We start from the raw sequence: 23,681 nt of genomic DNA, 5'->3' as shown, positions 1-23,681 counted from the left end.
CATCTGCAGTTCCTTCTTGCACATTGTTGGGTGCTCCAGCATTTCGAGGCCAATAGAATCATTTGGCAGCGGGATGGGACACAGTGTAGATGTACAGTTAGGGGTGAGGTTCAGTCGAAATTTAGAAAGGAAATGGGTCAGTTCAGTCGGCAGAGGTGACGTGCATGATGAGGCAGCTGGGAGGCTAAGTTGTATCTATATTAATGTGAGGACTCGGAGGGTAAGGCAGGAAGGGCAGAGTGAATGCAAAGCATTGATTAGCTCGTAGGAATATGATATTCCTGCTAGGAATAAGGCTGTGCTTGACCTACTTCTAAGATATGACGCTGTGCAAGTGGATGAAATGTCAGTGGGCAAGCACTTTGGGGATAGTGACCATAACTCAGTAAGCTTCAAAGTAGATATGGAGATGAATAAGGGCAGTCTGGCAATAAAGTGGCTGAATTGGCAGCAGGCCAATTTCAATATCATAAGATAAGATCTAGCAAAAATAGAGCAGTAGCATATACTTGTGGGTAAATCATTCAGGAAGTGGGAGTGTTTTAAAAATGAAATGGTGAGAGTTCAAGGCCAATATTTTCTCACTAGAGTGAAGGGTAAGGACAGCAAGTCCAGGGAATCCTGGATATCAAAGGATATTATAGGTTTGATAAATAGAAAGCATTTGACAGATAAAGAATGGGCTCACCAGGTACCGCCCTGCCTGAGGTCATTTGTGGCTGGCACTGGTCTTTTCTCGCCTGCAGTTCTTCACTCCTCTCCCCCCCACCCTCATCTTTTAGTCTGAAGAAGGGTCCTGACCCAGAACGTTACCCATCTTTTTTTATCCAGAGATGCTGCCTGACCTGTTGAGATACTCCAGCATTTTGGAGTGATTTTGTAACAGATATCTGGAATAAAAACGGAAAGTTCTGAAAATGCTCAGTCAGCCAGGGAGCCATTTTGTTTAAAAAAAAACAGAGTTAATGTTTCAAGACCATGATGGTTTGTCAGTAAATTCATTTTTTTTAAACGGCAGATGCTGGAAAAATGAAATAAAAGCAAAATTAATGGAAATGTTCAACAGTTCAGGAAAAGCTAATAAGCAGGCATGTGTTATGTTGCATAGAAAAGGAAATGGTGGGGAGAATAAAGAAAATGGAAGGATCAATCTGCTGGAAGCATTCGGTAGAAAGGGAAATAAAATGAACATTTCAGGTCAATAATCTTCAACGTAACTGGAAAATTGAGTAAACAACTGCATTTAAATTGCAGAGATATGGAGGCTTGGAAAGAACAAAGGGTATGCCTGGAAGATGCAAAATGCTGGAGGAGCTGAATAGGTCATGCAGCTTTTCTGAAAAAAAGAATAGGTGACGTTTAGGGTTGAGACCATTCTTCAGACTGAGAATCTGTGTTTGTGTGGAGACAAGGGTGTCCAATTGCCACAATTCTTTCAGAATTGGCTTGTTTACAGATGAATGAAGAATTTTATATTCATTTTCTGAAACTGGGCATCACTGATTGGGCCTTCTATCAGAATAGACAATAGGTGCAGGAGTAGGCCATTCAACCCTTCGAACCAGCACGGCCATTCAATGTGATCATGACTGATCATCCCCAATCAGTACCCCATTCCTGCCTTCTCCCCATATCCCCTGAGTCCGCTATCTTTAAGAGCCCTATTTAACTCTCTCTTGAAAGTATCCAGAGAACCGGCCTCCACCGCCCTCTGAGGCAGAGAATTGTTGCGTGCTAACCAGTCAGCGGAAAGACTACATGGTATAGTCATCCACAGCACATGATAAAGGGAATAACATTTAGTGCAAGGTAAAGTCAGTTTACAGATGGTCTGAGGGTCTTCAATGATGTAGATAGTAGCCCAGGACCGCTGTCTAGTTGTTGGTAGGATGGTTTAGTTGCCTGATAACAGCTGGGAAGAAATTGTCTCTGAACCTGGAGTTGTGTGTTTTCACACTTCTGTACCTCTTGCCTGATGGGAGAGGAGAAGAGGGAGTGACATAGAAGAGGGAATGCAACTCATCCTTGATTATGCTGTTGGCCTTGCCTATGGTCTGTGAAGTAGATGGAGTCAAGGGAGCTGGTGTCAATAGTGACTCGATGTGAATATAAGCAACTGCATTGCTGCCTATCCAGGGTAAACTATCACTTACTTGGGTGGAAGTTCCAAAGGTTTTGCACCTCTCTCTGCTCTTCAAAACTGATAGCTATTCCTGCTGTATGGATGGTATCTGAACATCCTTATTACAGTGGGGATTCCAAATTAAGATGATAATTTTAAGGAGAATTAAAAATGGAGAATTAAAAAAATTATTGTAAAGTTATTAATTTATTGAGGATTGTGTTTTAATTTGCACCATCACATTTACCTGTCAGCCTTGTACTCTCTTTATCAGACATGATCAGCGGAGTAGACATAAGGAATTGTAATTGCTGGAATCTTATGTAGAACAGAAAATGCTGGAGCATCTCAGTGTGTCAGGCAGCATCTATGGAGAACATGGATAGGCAACATTGTAGGTTGGTACGGTTTGAAGAAGGGTCGCAACCTGAAGCATCACCTATCCATGTCCTCTAGCGGTGCTGCCTGGCCCACTGAACTACTCCAGCACTTTCTGATCTTCAGGCCTCCTAATGCGGTTCAATATCATATTTGGTTTTGTTGCACTCCTCGGACACATCAAGTACTGTTTTATTACAACATATGCATTGTTTAAATGTGGATTCGTGTTCTTGTTGTCATCATCTTAAAAGGATAACTTCATGAAAAGTATTTTTTTCAAACAGATCATGGCCTTAAAACCATACGACCTTCGAAGGCGGTTATATGTAATATTTCGAGGAGAAGAGGGGTTGGATTACGGTGGTTTGGCCAGGTAACTTTTGGTAACAAATATTTGCAATTAAAGGCTTATTTACAGTTAGAGTTAGCAAAATACAACTATTGATGCTATTATAGTTGTATATTAGTAGTATATACAGTAGTATAGCTAATTACTATAGTTGTATATTGTAGCTAACAACTATAGTTGTATATTAGTTGTATATACAGTAGTATAGCTAACTACTGCGGCCTACACCAGCCTGAAGCCGCGGTCCCGGCGGGGAGGAGCCGATTCTGGACTTACCTTGACTTTTACCTTGTTCTTTTACCATCTGGACGCCCGCAGCAACGGCTGCGGAGGGTTGAGGTCCCGACCACGGGGGAAAATGGAGTCGGACTGGCCATTTTTTGTGCTTTCCACCACAGTGATGAATGCTGTGGTGGATGTTTGCATTAAAGTTTTATCGTGTATTGTGTGTTCTTTCTCATTGTACCGCTGCTGACAAATTCATTTCACTTGCACTTTATGTGCAATGTGACGAATAAAACCATATTGCATTGTATTTGCAAATGATCATTTGCTCAAATGATCCTGAGCAAAATATCCCAAAATATTCTAAATGAACAAATCGAATTGCTTATTGTTTTACCTGAAAATAACACTAAAGTCATCTCATAGGTCTGAGAGTGGGAGTTTAGCCTGTCTTCTTCTGTAAAAGGCTGATTTAGTCCCAAAACTTTGGTTTTCCCATAATCCTGCAAATTAATTATTTTAAATATAGGTTTTCCATTAGTAAAATAATAATTAGGAGTTTGATTCTACATCTTTTTAAATAAACCCACCATGTGAAGAAATTAATCTTTTCATCTGGTTCTTTGGCTAATTATTTTAAATCTGTAACTTCTGGTCCACTCGCCAGAGAAAACTATCTTTCTACCAGGCACGTGCCGCCGTGAGTGATTACTCAGGCTAGGCAGTCAGTCGGCTTTAAAAAACGCGCATGCGCAAATTGTTCTCTCCGTAAAAATAAAAAATAAAAATGAAGACAGTAACAATTCAATTTGCCCAAGGCTTCCAATTCTCCTTCATTCTGAATTACTGAATGGGTGGGGGGGGTGAAGGGTGAAGGCAGGTGGAGAGATGGTGGGGAAAAACGGGAGCAAGTTGAATCAGTTGTCATCTTATTGAACGGCAATACTTGTTCAAGGGACCAATTGGGGGGAGAGTTCCTTTCACAGCGTGTGGAGAGTCTGGCCAGGGGTCAAGTTGCGGGGAGGCAGGAGTGTTGAGAAGGAGGGGGTCGGGGATCGTGCCAGTAACTCGCTCACTCACGCTGCCGCGATGCTCCGGGCGTAGAGCCACCACATTGTGGCAGTGGAAGGAAGCAGCTCGGGTGGCTACGAGCGGCCACCGGGACCCAACAGCAGAACTGGCCGCCACTTCAGCGCCTTCTGCCGGCCCGCTCACCTCTGGCAGTGTTCTCCGTCTGAACACCTCTCACCTGTCGCTCGCCGACTTCGCTCATGTCAGCCGCTTCCCGCAAATCCTTAAATTCCTACAGCCGAGTAACCTCAATCGCTCTGTCAGAATTTCAGGATTTGCGAGAAGCGGCTGACATGAGTGAGGCCGGGAGCGACAAGAGAGAGGTTTTCAGACAAAGAGCACTGCCAGAGTTGAGCGGTGGCCGACAGAAGGAGCTGAGGTGGCGGCCGGTTCCGCTGTCCGGCCCGGTGGCCGCTCACAGCTTCTTCCCCCCCCACCCGGCCTCAATACAGTGCCTCTGCACCAAGAGATTTACCTACCACATTATAGGTACTCGAACTCCATTCTTCTCTCTTTATTTCCTAAGATGCTCTTAAGATAATGGCAATCCATATTTGAAAAACCCACCAAGAAACTTGCGCTGCGCATGCACAGTAAGCTGCTGTGCATGCGCAGTACTGCAAAGGCAGAATTTCAGCTCCGCTTGTCATTGACAGCTTCAAGCAGCGCTGATGGCAAGTGGGCTACACAGACCTTCACGTATTGCAAGTACTGCGGATGAAAGGTACAGAGAATTATGCCTACCGAAGAGATCGATCTCTTAAATAGGCATAATTCTCCCATGCCTTTGCTATTTATATTTATTAATTACCATTTTATAATTTTAGTCAGGGTAGGCAGTGCCCACCTTGCCTACCCTGAGGCACGTGCCTGCTTTCTACTTGATCCCCAACAACTTTGAATACCTTAACAAGAACAAACCAGCAACTTTATTTGTTTCTATTTAATGCTTAAATGACACCATCGTAAACCTTCTCTGGATCTTGTACATTTCCATGATGTTCCCCCAAAATGAGACACTCAAAACTAATTGAGTTGAAGCCTTACCGCGGATATACAAAGGTTTAGTACAATTTTTTTTTTTTTTTTGTACTCGCACCCATAATTACAAAGCCCCATATCCTGAAGTCTGCTGCGTATTATGTTCATTTGTCATTGTTGTTATGTTTATTACTGGACATGTTATGCTCATTTCAAGCCATTTATACGTCGCAAGAAAAGCAATGAAATCAATACCTGGCCCTAAAGGATCCTGTGGCAGACAACAATATCTTTATCACAACCATCTGTTTCCTATCTCCTCGCACACTTGTAGCTAAGTTGTCACCCTTCCATAAGTACCAGCAACCACTGTTGAACTTGTTACCACGGAGAAATTTCCCGTCCACCTAAAACCAGCCTTCAACCACCACCCTTTACACCCCAAGCCATGGCCAATCAATAGTTGTAAGGGGCCCAGTGGAGGACTGGAACGCAGATTCCCAGCACAGCGGTGGGGAGGTCACAGATTTATATCAGGTTCTCAGTATCGAGGGCAGAGATTCACGTTAGGTTACGGAATAACAAGGTGCAGCCAAGTCAATGTATTTTTTAAAGTAAGGTGGGAAGGAGAGGGTACAGGTTATTTACCTGATAGTGGATGGACTGATGGACGAGGAACACTTTCACGAATTAAGCAGGGTGGCAGAATACTTCATCAAATTCCCTTTAAAGATTGATATGCATGACAACAACCTATCAGTTCGCTTCATCACTTAATTTGGTTGAACAGATTATTTGCCTTTTAACAGATTGTCGCTTAAAAAAAATTTTCTCCAAACGAGAATTAATTACGACTCATTCTAATTGACTTTTTTTAAGTTTAAGTGCTGTTAACATTGGACTAATTTTCTTTTAATTGCCATGGATATTTCTCTCTCCTTTTGAACGTTGGTTTAACATAGCCGCTTTGAGTCTTTTCTCTATCAAATGGCGAATGCAGATCATTTACATTTAATTTATGGATTTTACCAAAATATATTAAATACTGTATTTTAAAAGCTGCATGTTTGAACCTGAAATAAGTTAACAATCTTGTAATTTGAGGATTTTTTAAGCTCTCATCCATCCAACCTCATCCTTGTGGAGTAGAATTTGCATTTGAGCAATAAAGAAATGGAATATTGGCAGACTCTATTTTTAAATAAGCAAGCTGTTGGTGACACCAATTAAATGTGATATTTAATTTTCTTATTGCAGGGAATGGTTCTTTCTACTGTCGCACGAAGTGTTAAATCCAATGTATTGTCTTTTTGAATATGCTGGAAAGAGTAACTATTGTTTGCAAATAAATCCAGCATCCACGATTAATCCAGATCACCTGTCCTATTTTTGTTTTATTGGACGATTTATTGCAATGGTGAGTACAGCATTTTTCAATCAGTTGAACTGTTAAGTTGTAAACAAAAGAGTTAATTGTTTATGTACTAAATCCATGTCCCTGGGAGCTGCCATTTTGAAAGGCGGATAAATCAAATCAGTAGATATTTTTAATGCAGAGATTGGCAGATTCTTGATTGGTAAGGGTGTCAGGAGTTATGGGGAAAAGGCAGGAGAATGGCGTTAGGAGGGAGAGATAGATCGGCCATGATTGAATGGCGAAGTAGACTTGATCGGCACGAATGGCCTAATTCTGCTCGTAGAATTTATGAACATAAATCTAAAATTAAAGCTGTTTTGAAATATAATTTGCACTGCACTATTTGATATTCAAATAGATTAAACACCTGACACTGGTAAGGACACTTGTTCTTCTTTCCATGCGCAGCTTGCAATTATAGGTTGCATGAATGCAGAAAATGAGCAAAGGCAAATTATGTGTTGAGAACACTATGAGTACTGGTCCATAAACAATGGTTCTGCCTGCCCTCTACTGGTTAAATAGTGTGATATCAAAGAGGGAAATGACTGTGGAATCTGCAACTTGTTTGGCATTGAAATGCAAGACTTTGAAGCTCAGCATGCAGGAACACTCACTTCATTATTTTCCCAATTGATGATCCCAAGCATATTATCATTGAAGAGGTTTGCAGGATGGCTAGATGACTAATTACAGGTTTAAAGGCATATGGACTAAACGCAAACAGGTGGGGCAACTAGCTGGGACATGTTGGTCGGTGCAAGCATGTTGGGCCGAAGGGCCTGTTTCCACACTGTATCACTCTATGACTCACTGGAAAAGCAACCAATGGTCAGTGGCAGAAAGCATTTAATTTAATGTACTTGTAACTTAAACTTGAACAAGCTATAAATATAATCTGAACTGATTAAATCCATTGGCATTAAATAAGTGTGTTTTGAAAGTGCTGTGGGTTGAATTGTTGTCCAAAGGTGGTTGCACATTTACATGCGTAATAGGATGCAAGTCTATGAGCAACATCAATGACACTTCCCCTGCATCCTTGAACATTACCTATTCCTTTTCTCCAGAGATGCTGTCAGTCCCGCTGAATTACTCTAGCTTTTTTTTTGTCTATCCTCGGCTTTAAACGAGCATCTGCAGTTCCTTCCCACACATAAATACTGTAGAGCGCTGACTTAGGTAAAATCAAGCAGTTATTTTGGAAAAGGTCAGAGAGGTAAAAATGTTCAACCTATTGGCATTTTTCTAAAATTGTGAATCATTAGTAAAAAAATAAATGTATCGAACAGGGTTAATAAAATGGTTGTTTTGCATTCATAGTTTCAGTGATCAAGGTTGACATTAAATATTCCTGCATCCTTTATTTTTAAATGAGCTAGGCAGGAGGGATAAGTTCGATAATAACGATTCAACCAACACTACATAGAGGACCTTGGGTCAGAAAATCAAGATGTAAAATCAGTTTGGGTGAAACTAAGAAATAAGAATGGACTGAGTCAATGGAATGCAGTTAAGATAGTTTTCTAGATCAACAGACTAAGGAACTGCTATTTTAGATCTGGTTATGCGCCATGAAATAAGGTTGGTTAAAAACCTAGGGTTATTGCAAGCACAAGCTGGCCCAGTGGCCCAGCAGGTTATGCTGCTGTCTCACAGCTCCCAGATTTCATTGTGACCAGTCTGCTACAGTCTGTGTGGAGTTTGCACATTCTTCCTATGACAGTGTGGGTTTCCTACAGATGTTCTTTTTTTCGTTCCACGTCCCAACGACATAGAAGTTGCTAAATTAATTGGGAATTAGGTGGTATGGTGGCGCAGCGGTAGAGTTGCTGCCTTACAGTTCCAGAGACTCAGGTTCGATCCTGACTACTGGTGCTGTCTAACGGAGTTAGTACGATCTCCCCATGACATGCGTGGGTGTTCTCTGAGCTCTTTGGTTTCCTCCCACACTCCAAAGCCTACAGGTTTGTTAATTAGCTTGGTATGATTATAAATTGTCCGTAGTGTGTGTAGGGTAGTGTTAATGTGCCGGTTCGCTGGTTAATGTGAACTCGATGGGTCTGTTTCCACGCTGTATCTCCAAACTGAACTAAACTAAATTGTAAATAATCCCGAGTGAAGGCATCCAGTGGGAGAATGCCAGAGGTGTTAACAGGTGTATGAGAGAGAATGGGTCACAAGGAAATTGGTAGATTGGTTTAAACGTGTCACGTACACCAATATACAGTGAAAAACTTTGCTTTGCCTCAAATTAGTATATGTTCTTTATTGAACAATTTACAGCAATATTGTATTTTTTGTAGGCTCTTTTCCATGGAAAATTTATTGACACTGGATTCTCACTGCCATTCTACAAACGTATGTTGAACAAGAAGCTCACGATTAAGGATCTGGAATCAATTGATCCCGAGTTCTACAATTCCCTTATCTGGATTAGGTAGGCATTTCATATTAGGCTTTCTGTAATTTTACCTTGTTAAGTGGATAGGTGCCAATCAATCTAGACTCAATTTCAACTCTCAAATTGATATTGGGTGGAGTTTAACAGATTGGAAATTTGAATTGATTAAAGTGAAAACCCAAATCTGCTAATGAAGTTCTGATCCAGGGACATTCCGGACTTCTAGACTTTGATGGGATGTTTTGCAAAAGAGACGTGTATTTCTTTTTTTTCTGCACCTCTGAATGCAGCCAGAGTCTAGGCTTCTAATCGTACCTGGCATTGTAGACAAAGTCTGGGAAATGGCCACCAGGAGAACAGGAATGGGAATGTGCATTATCCTAGCCTAAATGTAATGGCTTTTTCCTCCCAATATTTAAGATTTTTGTTAATTTGTGGCTAATTTACAAAGTAAAAAGCTGTATATTGCTGGCTTGATTGCTGGCTTTATATAGCCCAAAATGGCATAATCCACATTTGTTCAAGTTTGATTCAAAATGTCCATGATCCTCAACCATGGTTTAAAGTTAAGTCTTATGCTCATCTCACCACGAATGCCTAAATCAATAAGTTGATGTTGACTTTATGTTAATGGTGACCAAAGAGAGTCTACAAATTGGCATGTTTTGAAAGATTTTGCATATTCAAAAGTAATTAATTTTTAACTAACTACCTAATGTGCACCACTGGAAGTAATAAATCGGCTTTTTTAAGCAGAGTGTAGTGTTTTTTTTAATGTTTATATTTGTGATAGCTCTATGTTTTGCTATAATACTAAAACTGCATCAGGATCTCTCGGTCATATTCAATGAATGTAACTAGCTGTGTGGACTTATTGTTGGTGGAAGGAAAATTTCATTCATGTTTTGGGTCCATTACCTTTCATCAGGACCAACATTAATGAAATGTTTTATTCTGAAACATGATTTAAATCAGTATCCATGTCAGAAGCAATTCAGTAAAAAAACACAATTCTAAACTGTGTGCGTATAACTAAATTTCCCCTGAAGTGTATATTTAGAATTACCCATTGGTCTATAGAATTCATTATATTTCACCTTGAACTGCTTGGAGAAGATATTTTAAAAAATACTGATAGGAACTAACAATGATTTCTGGTGAAATTTTACGTTTCTTCTGCAGATGAACTGTAGTAATAAACATTAAATGCTACAAACCGAGTGGAAAACCACACTGGTTTCAACTGGAACAGGCATAAATGAATCACGATTTTGGGTTATAACATTTCAGACAGATGTATAATTTTTTACATTGTTTACATAAGTTTTCTATTCGAACCATGGAAAATAATTTAGGGTGCACTTGCTACTTTTCTTATGAGCCCGTTTAACTATTTGATGGCAGTTATAATTAAAAGTCACGAGTGTTTAATTTGCATATGTTGCAAAACAGAAGAATGAAATTCTTCCATGTAGCCTCATTCAATGGATTACATAATCAACATTTTTTTGTTTAAAGTTCATTGAATTAAAAACCCCAATACTAGTGCCAAACAAAACAAACGCCCGAAGTCCCTAGTGTAAACATAGAAACATAGAAATTAGGTGCAGGAGTAGGCCATTCGGCCCTTCGAGCCTGCACCGCCATTCAATATGACCATGGCTGATCATCCAACTCAGTATCCCGTACCTGCCTTCTCTCCATACCCCCTGATCCCCTTAGCCACAAGGGCCACATCTAACTCCCTCTTAAATATAGCCATTGAACTGGCCTCAACTACCCTCTGTGGCAGAGAGTTCCAGAGATTCACCACTCTCTGTGTGAAAAAGGTTCTTTCATCTCGGTTTTAAAGGATTTCCCCCTTATCCTTAAGCTGTGACCCCTTGTCCTGGACTTCCCTAACATCGGGAACAATCTTCTTGCATCTAGCCTGTCCAACCCCTTAAGAATTTTGTAAGTTTCTATAAGATCCCCTCTCAATCTCCTAAATTCTAGAGAGTATAAACCGAGTCTATCCAGTCTTTCTTCATAAGACAGTCCTGACATCCAAGGAATCAGTCTGGTGAACCGTCTCTGCACTCCCTCTATGGTAACCAAGACAGTTTGTAGTTTAGTGGTATTTGTAGTGTTCAATACCAGGATGGTCGCTGGGAAAAAGCTATTCCTGAACCTGAAGATCATGCAGTACTTTTGTTCCTGAAATCAGTTGACTTTTCATGATCTATATGAGTCAGGACATCACCTAGTAAACAGTTGGAGAAAGACCAACAACAGAATCTTAGAGGGTTGATATTATAATGGCAAATAATATCTCATTCACAGATAAGTGCATCAATGTTTCATACCACTAACAAATCGTTTCTTATAGGGATAACAATATAGAGGAATGTGGCCTGGAAATGTATTTTGCTGTTGATATGGAAATTTTAGGAAAAGTTACCTCTCATGAACTGAAGCCAGGAGGATCAAACATCTTGGTGACAGAGGAAAATAAAGAAGAATACATTGGGTAAGAATATTTTCTTAACCCAAAACTCATCAGTTATAATGTGTTCAAATCATAGTCTGTTCCGTTTCAATTCGTTTATCCATTCTAACTATAATTAGTGTGAAATTGCCTCTGTTTCTATCATATTGCAATTTCATACTTCCACCTGCCTCAGAATAAATGGACATACCTTTAGAATGTAGATGAGGCAAAGTTTTTTTAGCCAGTAGGTGGTGAATCATTGCCACAGACGGCGGTGGAGGCCAAGCCACTGGGTACTTTTAAAGCGGAGATTGCTGGATTCTTGATCAGTGAAGGCATCAAAAATTACAGGGAGAAGACAGGAGAATGGGTTGAGAGGGAAAGATAGTTACGCTGGTATCGGATGGCGGAGCAGGCTCGATGGACCTTTATGGACTCGATAAACATTATTCCCTTATCATGTATCTGTACACTGTGAATGGCTCAACTATAATCATGTATTGTCTTTCCGCTGACTCATTAGCAAACAAAAGTTTTTCACTGTACCTTGGTACATGTGACAATAAACTTAAACTGAGCTGAAATTGGTATGAGTGAATATCGTTGTAAATTATATCAAATGTATATGATATCAAATCTTTGTAAATTATGGTCCATTAAGAATTCAACAATTCCCCTATGGATAAATTATTTAAGACTTATTTATTTGTATAAAGGATAGGGACATTGATGATTAAACCAGAAGGTATTGCTTATTCCTTTCTAATTGCACCTGAATGTAATGACTTACATCGCGATCTGTTTCAAAAGGCATACTCTGTGTCTGGTGTCACCCAGTGGTCAGATATAAAAAGGACAGGCATTTCCTTCTCCAGAGAACATTAGGTTTCTACTTTCCGGCTGCTTTCTAGTCACCATTACAGATCATATATTTTTAATTCCAATTACATGTTAGTTAACCAAATGTAAATTTCCCAGCTGCCAAAGTGGGATTTGAAATTCTGTCTCCTGATTAACAGTGCAGGTACTGACACACTTAGTTGGCTAACCACTATGTATACAGAGTATTTTGAGTACACGGGTAAAGCTGTATTCTGTAACAAACAAAATGTCGGGGAGTGATTTCCCGTGTGAATAAGCTGAATGATATTTCGTGCCAACAGAAAGTGAGTGGAAATTAATGATGGGACCCGACTGTCTGCTTAATCCAGCCATTTTATTTACTATTGTTCTTGAGTTTTCTAGTCGTGCTGGTCTCTTCCAGATATTGTCATTCGCCTACTGCATTTGGTACAGTCAGAATTCACATGCTGCTTCATTTGATCCTGACATATCTCGCAGTGTGCAGTTTACATTGATTCAGTGTTAATCACGGTAGCACAGCAGTAGAGTTGCTACCTTACAGCCAGAGACCCAGGTTCAATCCCGACTACGGGTGCCTTCTGTACGGAGTTTGTACGTTCTCTCCCGTGACCACGTGGTTTTTCTCCCAAGATTTTTCTCCCAAGATCTTTCTCCCACACTCCAAAGACGTACAGGTTTGTAGGTTAATTGGCTTCCTATAAATGTAAATTGTCCTTAGTGTGTGTGGGATAGTGTAAGTGTGCAGGGATCGCTGGTTGGCGCGGACTGAGTTTGGTTCTGGACTCCCCCAACATCGGGAACGTGGCCTGTTTCCAGGCTGTATCTCTAGACTAAACTAAACTTAAAAAAGTGTTATTTACGCAATTACTTGAAATGATGACCTCTGCATTACAGTCTCATGGCAGAATGGCGGTTCACTCGTGGGGTGGAAGAACAGACCCGAGCTTTCTTGGATGGCTTCAATGAGGTTGTACCTCTACAGTGGCTCCAGTATTTTGATGAAAAGGAGCTGGAGGTGAGTTTGTTACTTTTGCTATTTAAAGTTTTATTGTTTGGAGAAAATAAGTTCATTGAAAACTAATGAAACTTTTCAAGTTGATAGAGTATTACTTTATCTTGCACATTGCTCACCTTGTTTTTGAGTAAATAAATTACTGATGTTAATTTATGATGTAAAATATAATTTTAATGCAAATATTTAAAATCTAGGGTCAGTAGAATCATAGAATAATAACATAGAATAATCTTGAATATGACCAAGATGGCGTCAAGTTGGGAAAAAGGGAAGTACATCGGGATCTGGGGGTCCTTGTACATCATGAAAGTAAGCATGCAGGAACAGCAGGCAGTGAAGAAAACAAATGGCATGTTGGCCTTTATAACAAGAGGAATCAAATATAGGAGCAAAGAGGTCCTTCTGCAGTTGTACAGAGCCATAGTGAGACCACACCTGGAGTATTGTGTGCAGTTTTGGTCCCCTAATTTGAGGAAGGATATTCTTGCTATTGAGGGAGTGCAGCGTAGGTTTACAAGGTTAATTCCCGGGATGGCAGGACTGTCATATGCTGAGAGAATGGAGCAACTGGGCTTGTACACTCTGGAGTTTAGAAGGACGGGAGGGGATCTCATTGAAACATATAAGATTGTTAAGGGCTTGGACACGCTAGAGGCAGGAAACATGTTCCCGATGTTGGGGGAGTCCAGAACCAAGGGCCACGGTTTAAGAATAAGGAGTAAGCCATTTAGAACGGAGACGGGGAAGCACGTTTTCTCACAGAGAGTGGTGAGTCTGTGGAATTCTCTGCCTCAGAGGGCGGTGAAGGCAGGTTCTCTGGATGCTTTCAAGAGAGAGCTAGATCGGGCTCTTAAAAATAGTGGAGTCAGGGGATAAGGGGAGAAGGCAGGAAAGGGGTACTGATTGGGGATGATCAGCCATGATCACATTGAATGGCGGTGCTGGCTCAAAGGGCCAAATGGCCTACTCCTGCACCTATCGTCTATTGTCTATTGACCAATGTTTAAACACATTTCTGAAATAATTAATTAACACTGTGGGCTTGCTCGTTGAAACTGATCATTGCAGTCACCTATTAAAGCCTCACTGTCTCTGTCTGTACAGGTTATGCTCTGTGGTATGCAGGAAGTCGATCTTACAGATTGGCAAAGGAACACAGTCTACCGCCATTACACAAGAAACAGTAAACAAATCATTTGGTTCTGGCAGGTATGAATCATTGAATTCCCCCCCCCCCCCCTCAAACAAAGACATCTATTCTAAGCTTGCTAGTTATATTATCATTCAAAACATAGACACAAAAAGCTGGAGTAACTCAGCGGGACAGGCAGCATCTCTGTAGAGAAGGAATGGGTGACGTCACGTCACCCATTCCTTCTCTCCAGAGATGCTGCCTGTCCCGCTGAGTTACTCCAGCTTTTTGTGTCTATCTTCAGTGTAAACCAGCATCTGCAGTTCCTTCTTTCACATGTTGTTATAACTCTAAATGTAGTTAATTACCTGTACATGGTGGTTTAAAGGAGGTGAAATTCTGGAATGAATACTCTTTCATTTTGTCTTTCTTTAATGTCTTTTGAATCATTATTTAAAATCCCCCAATCAAAAACAGTGCTTAGATGTTGGATTAGATTCTGCATTTCAATCTATTCAAGTATCATACATTGTTATGAATGATATATCTGTCTATTTCCCTGGGCCCATGTTGCACAAGAATCATGTTTTGTTGTGACTGCAATTGTGGATTAAACCAGACCAACTATATGCTGGTCATGGTCTGCACAGACATTGTGGGGTGAAGGGCCTGGTCCTGTGCTGAACTATTCCATGTTCAACAGGGTTTTGTAAGGCTAAACCATAGCCAGTACTCATTTTTTCAGTCCTTGTCATATAACACATTCTTTTAGCAGTTTTAATTATATACTGGGTGGGTCCATAACAATTTAATGATCTCACCAAGCCTCTTTCGAGTTCCACTATTGCTAGTATTTAATTCCTCAAAAAATAGTCAACTCTCTCCTTTTCAGAATCAAAGTGGATGATCTGGCTTTTGTCTGGGTAACTCATCTGTTCAGACTTTAACAAAAATGGTGTCATACAAACACTGTTTACGTTGCTGCCTAATTTTATGCCATCAGCATATGTGGATATGCAGCTTTCTAACCCACCATCTCTTTAAGTAGTGACAAGATTAGGTAACATTACTTATATGTCATGTTTTAAATTCTCAATTCAGGAAAAGAAAAATGGACGGTTACTATGTTCTAAAATAAATGCCCTGAAAGATTTTGTGCTAAAATTAATTTGAGAAATCCTAAAGTATACCTCAATTGTGCAAATCAAATTATTTCAAACATTTTTAACATGGTTATGGTTAAGTTGAGAGTAGCTTTGAGATACAACCAGGAGTCAGTCAGGTCCACTGAATGTAAAAAGATCTGCATAAATGACTTTGAGTACAATACTATTTTAACAGCCTGGGGAATAAATGTAATTTGATCTCTTGGGCACTCTTTATTCAAATTGTACATTCAATTTGTATTAAAACAAAACATTTTAGTGTGAACCTAAATCTAATTTACAATTACATGCCCCAACTTATTGATAGAAATAAAGGGAGGCATCATTCTAAAGATAGACACAAGATTCAGCAGGTCAGGCAGCATCTCTGAAAAGGAATAGGTGACGTTACAAATCAATGTATATGGATATAAGGTACTGCAGATCACATATCTCTTGATACGCTTAATAACCAAAAATGACCAGTCTTAAGAGGGATTATATCCTTCATTTTGGAATTGCATTTCATATTTTATATAAATTTGTATCATGTTGCCTTTGATGAATTTGAATTTATTTTTTTCTAGTTTGTGAAGGAGATGGACAATGAGGTGCGTTTACGATTGATGCAGTTTGTCACTGGTACCTGCCGTTTACCATTGGGAGGATTTGCTGAGTTACTAGGTAGACAACAATATTGCAGCTTCTACAGCTGTACTGATTAGATACAAATAATGTGGATGCTTCTTCAAGTTTGAACAGTTTAATGCTTAGAATATGATTGCAGATGCTTCCCATCAGATCATATGGAAACATAAACAATAATGAACAAAGGCTGTGTACATAATGTTATTTTCTAAACTCTGTTATTGTTTTCTTCCCTTTAACATGCAAGTTGCATGATTAAATCGGGTTTCTTTTTTAACGTGGAAGAACTCTGATTATAGAGGCACATTGCTCCATTTCTCTGCTACTCTGAGAATAATTTTTATTTCAATTTGTTACTTTTACAATGTACTTAATCTCCATCTAATTAGTTTGCCTATATCTTTGTTGCTCCATAAACTGTCATTATAGGGTGCATAAGAGCCACCAAAGTTGATTTGTCCAGTTTTAGTTTAGTTTAGATTTATAGTGTGGAAACAGGCTCTTCGGCCCACTGATTCCACTCTGACCAACAATCACCCACCCGTACACCAGTTCTAGTCTGTGCACACTAGTGATAATTTGCGTAAGCCAATTAAACCTAAAGCCTGCATGTCCTTGGCATGTGGGAGAAAAGTGGAGCGCCTGGAGAAAACCTACACAATCACAGGGAAAAGATCCAAACTCTGTACAGATAGCGCCCGTAGTCAGAATTGCACCCTGGACTCTGGCGCTGAATCCAACCATTGCATCCCAAAAGTTTTTGACGTGTTTCTAGCAAAGTACTGAAAATAAGAGCATGGATACGAATATAGTCAATTTGGTACGAAGTGCGATGAACAAATTAATATGAAAATAAAGGACTAGGATAATGAGAGTAAAGAGAATAATAATTAATATGAAAGCTTTCAACACATATTCTGCCATTTTGATGAATGAGCTCAAGAGCTGGGTGGAGAGCTGGGCTGTGGAAAGGGGTTGCACTGGTTGGTTGCACTGAATCAAATACTTGCTAGACAAGTAGAGCATCTAGCAGACAAAGAAGTGAAGGATCTAGAGTCTCATGCAGTCGACGTTAATTATTCACTTCAGCAGCTTAGAAAATCACTCATTTCCCCACCTCTGTCTTCTTGAGGGTAACTAACGATGCACCATTAATATCTGCCTTATGAGCCAGCCCTCAAAATCCCGAGAATGAATGTGATAATTAACAGGGAAACAGTCATTAATAAACAGTCTGCTAAATTATAGACCACTTTCCACAATGACTTGTGGTGTGGTGCTGTGAAATATTCGTACCTTCTAATAAATATATTAAATAAATTAACTGACTTACTCACTTGTACGACCGTTTGTACATATTTAACCTTGCATGACAGTATAACCTGTTTTGAAGAAGCATTGTAGTTGATTAACCTGGGAAAATAATTGATATTTTCCACAGGGAGTAATGGGCCGCAAAAGTTTTGCATTGAAAAGGTTGGTAAAGAAACATGGCTGCCCAGAAGTCACACTTGGTGAGTAAAATATCAATGCATTCGTGTTTATTTGCAGTAGGAATGCTGCGGTTTTATATCTATTACCTATGCAATGTCTTTGGTATTTTATCTCCACATAACCCAGTCTGCCTAGGTGTTCTATTCCGGTTTAGTTTAGAGATACAGTGTGGAAACAGGTCCTTCGGCCCAACAGGTCCACACCCATTAGAAACATAGCAAATAAATGCTGGAGTAGGCTGTTCGGCCCTTCGAGCCAGCACCTCCATTCAATATAATCATGGCTGATCATCCAAAATTAGTACCCAGTTCCTGCTTTCTCCCCATATCCCTTGATTCCGTCATTCCTAACAGCTGCAGTATATCTAAATCTCTCTTGAATATATCCAGTGAATTGGCCTTCACTGCCTTCTGTGGCATAGAATTCCACAGATTCACAACTCTCTGGGTGAAAAAGTTGTTCCTCATCTCAATCCTAAATGGCCCACCCTTTATTCTCAAACTGTGACACCTGGTTCTGGACTCCCCCAATATCGGGAACATTTTTCCTGCATCTAGCCGGTCTACTCCCTTAAAAATGTTATGTACTTCTATAAGATCCTCCCATCCTTCTAAATTCCAGTGAATATAAGCCCTGTCGATCCATTCTTTCATATGTCAGTTCCGCCATCCCGGGAATTAATCTGGTGAACCTACGCTGCACTCCCTCAATAGCAAGAATGTCCTTCCTCAAATTACCAAACCCACTCAATACTCTCTGTGTGGTCTCGCCAGTGCCCTGTACAACTGCAGTAGGACCTCCTTGCTGCTCCTATACTCAAATCCTCTTGCTAAGAAGGCCAACGTGCCATTTGCTTTCTTCACTAACACATCACATTAACACTACCCAACACACTAGGGACAATTTTACATTTATAGCCAGCCAATTAACCTCAAAACCTGTGCATCTTTGGAGTGTCAGAGAAAACCCACGCAGGTCACGGGTGAATGTACAATCTCCGTATAGACTAGCACCAGTGGTCGGGATTGAACCAGGATCCCTGGCACTGTAAGGCAGTAACCCTACCGCTACGTCACTGCGTGGCCGTATTATCCCCCTCAATGTCTCACTATTCCCGGCAGGTCATAGATAGGACTGTTCGGTACTTTTGTAACTTTGTTGGCACCAAAATGTGTACTGTCTAGGTTGTATGCAAAACAAAGCATTTCACTGTACCTAAGTACATGTGACAATAAAGTATATCCATCTAAATTTGCCACTACATTTATAGTGTAGTGTTTCTGAATAGATCTGGCTACTCGGAACTCAATTCATGAGTCACCATGGGGCACTTTAATCTGGAAATACACATCCTTCCACTCTCAAGTCACTTGGGCCACTGATGAACAGTTTCAGACTTGTGCAAAAATAAGGTGCACACCTGGTGAAGTTGCAACAGAGAAATACGTGCATATGAAGCAGAAAAAGCTGCATGCACAAGACACATCTGATCAATCCCAATTTTAACAATTCACATCCGACCTCGATCTTAACACACTGTATTCCACCTGAATAATGCCGGTTGTTTGAATAGCAAGCAAAGGCAGGAGACTTCAAAAACGTCCACATCCTCAGTTATCGTAAAGTTCATCGCATGAATGCCAGAGCAGATTAAGGCATTTGTAACCATCTTTAGCCAAAAAAAGCCAGTGGATAAGAGCCCATCTGAAGAAGGGTCTCTTCGTAACATCACATGTTCCTTTTCTCCAGAGATGCTACTTGACCCTCTGAGTTACTGCAGCTTTATGTGTCTATTGGGCCTGTCCCACTTTGGCGATTTTTTTGGCGACTCTCATAGTCGAATATCCGGCGACTGGACCCCCCCTACGACAACATCTACGACAATGTCTACAACAACCTACCACCTAATCGATATCAAGCTACCGACAACCGGCGACACATTAGGATGTCCACCTACGACCACACCTGCGACAACCTACGTCCACCCACGACAAGCTAGGACTCAGTCGGCGACAACTGAAGACAATTCAGTCGCCAGTACCTGTCGCCGGTTGACGTAGGGTGACATGCGTAGTCACCAATGGAATTCACAGAAGTCAGCACCGGCGACAACCTATGACAGCATCTATGTCAGGAGAAGTCAAGCTACGCTCATTGGCGTCAAGCCAACTGTCGCCTGAAAACGTTTGAACATTTCAAAATCCAGCGGCGACCAAAAACACTACGATTCTTTGGGCAACTGAGGAGACGACGCACGACCATACAGGCGACACCTCAGCGACCATGTGGCGACAGCCTAGTCACCTATTAAATCACCTAAGTGGGACAGACCTTTTTCTTTGAGCCAATGGATAATCCATCTTCACTTTCTTCTGAGGTTCCTGCCACCACCAAACCCGGCGTTCTTATGCTGGGATTCAGCAGAGGCTATGGAACTAGTCATCATGCCATAATCCTGAAGGTTTTAATTGGTCATATCCCGATCCATGCTGTTTCATTTTCATCTACCCATTAGTGCAAAACTGCCTGGGAACGTCACAGAGAACATGAAGAATCCAATCATGTGCATTATCACCTTGTCAGTGTTTTCGTTTATCAAATTACCTACATAAGGTGTTGTGTAATCAGCGATATCGAGCAACTTGGTTTTCACCCACTTTGTCCAGAACTTCATGATTGTCTCGGTCATTCTGCAGCCCTTCTACTACCTGCATGATGCGTCAGGAATGTGATGAAATGCATTCACGCCTGGATAAGAATGACTCCAATGATACAAGGCACAGAGCATCCAACTTGCTTGACACTCCATTCAAATGAGTCATAGTCGTACAGCGTGAAAATATGCCCTTCGGCCCAACTTGCCCACACCGACCAACATATCCCATCCACACTAGCCCTACCTGCCTGAGTTTGGCCCATATCCCTCGAAACTGATCCGATCCATGTACCTGTCTAATTGTCTCTTAAACGTTGCGATAGTCCATGCCTTAACATCCTCCTGTGGCAGCTCGTTCCATACTTCCTCCACCACGTCTGTGTTGTGACTGCAATGTGCACCAGCTACACACTGTAAACCACACTTCTCTTTGCTGGCATAAGGGGCAAAGTTTATTTTCCCCATAGTTTGAGCCAGCACTTGACTCAATAAGGCACCACGGTGAAATAGAAACAGGTGCTAGTTGAGGAATGATGTTCCATTAGTTGGATTCACACCGTGCACGATGGAATATAATGGTAGTTTCTGGGGCTGCGTTGTCTACCATCTGTAAAATGCACCATAATTATGTGCCTATGCCACTCTAAAAGCATCGCCCAAACACCCACGAAAGGCGAGCAGCACACAGGGGTATCACCAGCCACCGATTTCCGAAGTCACAGTCCATCAACCATCACCAAATCCAGGAACTTACTCCACAGCGATACGCCGGGAGTACCTTCACTTGAGAAACTCCACCACTTCAGGAAGACAACTCCCTACCACCTCCAAGGACATTTAGGCTGGACTTGCTCTCAAATACAAATCATTATTTTACATCCAAAGTGAAGACAAAATATTTTACATACAACTGCAGTTAGAAACAAAGAAAATAGGTGCAGGGATATGCCATTCGGATCCTAAGATAGGCCCTAAGAGCTAAATCTAACTCTCTTGAAAACATCCAGTGAACTGGCCTCCACTGCCTTATGTGGCAGGGAATTCCACAGATTCACAACTCTCTGGGTGAAAACGTTTTTTCTCAGTCCTAAATGGCCTATCCCTTATTCTTAAACTGTGACTCCTGGTTCTGGACTCCCCCAACATCGGGAACATTTTTCCTGCATTAGTTAGTTATATCAGTTAATATTAGTTACATTAAAATAAAGCTTCAGAGTCATAATGTTCATCTAATGTTTAGAGAAGGGAACCTGTTGGAGTATCAATGCTCATCCTGGAGTACAAATGATCTGAAATGTATTTAGGACATCTGCAAGTGTTTAAATTGAGCCAAATAATCATTGATGTATGTGTATTCTTCAACAGCTTTAACCGCTTGGATTTGCCACCTTATAAAAGTTATGAACAATTAAAAGAGAAGCTGCTTTTTGCAATCGAAGAGACTGAAGGATTTGGACAAGAATAGTTGCTTCACATAATCTTGATACTAAGAGATGGCATCGCAATGTTCACTTGCTCCGATCTCCAATCATTTACAGTTGCACAGTTGTCTATTTGTATGTAAGCTATTTGCCCAGAGAAATAATTTACTCCTGGAATTCTATAAAGTTGACTTGCTTTTCTTCCAGTCTTTATGCAAATTGTCTCGACCATACATAGTATTTTACATACTTGCATTTTCCTTAGAAAAAATGTCTTGGGAGAAGAGAGTTTGGCTGATTTCTGAAATATAGTGATTTTTTTTTAAAGATATCGGAAACAGCTGAAATATTCATGGCTCTAGTTTTATAGAGCTTATACTAGGTGATCTGGTAGGTGTGTGCTATTAGGCCCCGTTAGTGCAACTTGCATCTTCCAGAAGAAAACATGCCCTGTGGGTCAGTTTCCACTGATCGATCGATTCTGTCAGGGTTACTTCTTGCATGGCTGTCACTGAACTATTTAAGGCTTATGCCAAACACTGTCAAATATCTAGATTTAATGCTGCTGGCTTGTGAGATCATAGAATGTGTAAATGCTGACAAGAGGTTTTTCTTTACTTTCTTGATGTTATTGCTGTTTATGTCTTGTGTATAGTATACTGAAATAAAGAAAAGCAGAGGGACTGGGTAGTACCCCAAAAATACTAATGTTATTTTATATACAAGAAGCTAATGTGGACGATTTTCACAATGTAATTATGCAAAATATTACCTCTGCTGCTTTTACGTTCAGTCTTTTAGAAGAGTTACGTTTATCAATCAGGAATAAAAATAAATCAATTAAGTTTTGCACATTTGTAAGGAATGTTGTGTAATTAGTTTTCCCATGGCAATGGTATACATCCTGTATTTGTGTAAATTACATTATGCATAGGTTTATTTCCTTTTCTGGCTTTGAAATATAATTTCTAATAGGCCTTCAACCTCTGAGAAATATCAAGTGATTTATTTTTTAAATTCAGAAGTTTCAAAAACATGTAATAAAACATTTAAAATAGTTTCATCAGTATTGAGGGCATTTAGTTAATGACATGTAACAAAAATCTATTTAAAAATAATTGTGAATTATTGAACTGCAACTTCTAACACGCTGTGCTTCCTTGCAGTGACTGGGGAGATATAGACATTTGAAATGTAACATTTGTAATGCTTTAAATTTAAACATTGTAAATTCCATTAAAGTTTTTAATTTGTAAAAGTTTTGTAAAACCTCGAGTTTGGTCAGTTTTTGCTACTGTTTTTTTAATGGTGTAATATAAACCCCCCCCCCCCCCCCCCAAACAAAAGCAACTTAGAAACTGACCACTTCTGTACTTCAGATAGTATATACCGTCAGTGCAATATCAAGATTAGCGCCGAACCTTCAATCTTCTGTCAGGGACATGAAAATCTCAAATTTTATCTATAATAATTATGTAAAAAAAAACTTTCAAAAGGTCAAAATAAAATCAGATGACTATTTTATCTTCTCAGTTATTTTAGTTGTAAATGGGAGGCTTGTAGAATACAAGATGTTGTGAATAATTAAAAACAATGTATAAATGTAGAATGGATTAAGTTAATGGGCTTGCAGGCGACTCACATTGTTTTGTCATTTTGGATTTAATAGAATTTTTCTTCTTGGAGACCTGAATATTCAAAGAGTTTCTCTGCACCACAAGAAATAGATAATATGATATTCTTAAGGGTCAAGATTATCATATCATGTTTTAACATGCAACATCAACACCATTCTATCTGAAGTCTGAAAAAGGGTCCCAATCCTAAACGCCACCTATCCTTGTTATCCAGGGATGCTGCCTGGCCCGCTGAGTTACTCCAGCACT

The 23,681-nt window shown here is 40.2% G+C and overlaps 1 protein-coding gene across 6 annotated transcripts in view; it reads left to right on the top strand.

Annotated features, from left to right (window-relative positions):
* LOC129696142 (NEDD4-like E3 ubiquitin-protein ligase WWP1) overlaps positions 1-23,319 on the top strand; it is a 93,802-nt gene extending 70,483 nt beyond the window's left edge. For all 6 annotated transcript variants that reach the window (XM_055633655.1, XM_055633652.1, XM_055633654.1 and 3 more), the window contains 9 exons: positions 2,788-2,876; positions 6,387-6,546; positions 8,853-8,986; positions 11,319-11,459; positions 13,179-13,299; positions 14,404-14,508; positions 16,164-16,260; positions 17,666-17,738; positions 21,740-23,319. In XM_055633655.1, the coding sequence (XP_055489630.1) occupies positions 2,788-2,876; positions 6,387-6,546; positions 8,853-8,986; positions 11,319-11,459; positions 13,179-13,299; positions 14,404-14,508; positions 16,164-16,260; positions 17,666-17,738; positions 21,740-21,839 (1,020 nt within the window). In that variant the 3' untranslated portion in view covers positions 21,840-23,319. The remainder of the gene's footprint in view (positions 1-2,787; positions 2,877-6,386; positions 6,547-8,852; positions 8,987-11,318; positions 11,460-13,178; positions 13,300-14,403; positions 14,509-16,163; positions 16,261-17,665; positions 17,739-21,739) is intronic.
* The last annotated feature ends 362 nt before the right edge of the window (positions 23,320-23,681 follow it).

The sequence above is a fragment of the Leucoraja erinacea genome, chromosome 4, assembly GCF_028641065.1.
Source record: "Leucoraja erinacea ecotype New England chromosome 4, Leri_hhj_1, whole genome shotgun sequence".
Classification (NCBI taxonomy): domain Eukaryota; kingdom Metazoa; phylum Chordata; class Chondrichthyes; order Rajiformes; family Rajidae; genus Leucoraja; species Leucoraja erinaceus.
Note: the sequence above shows the minus strand (reverse complement) of the source record. Positions and strands in the feature narration are given on the sequence as shown.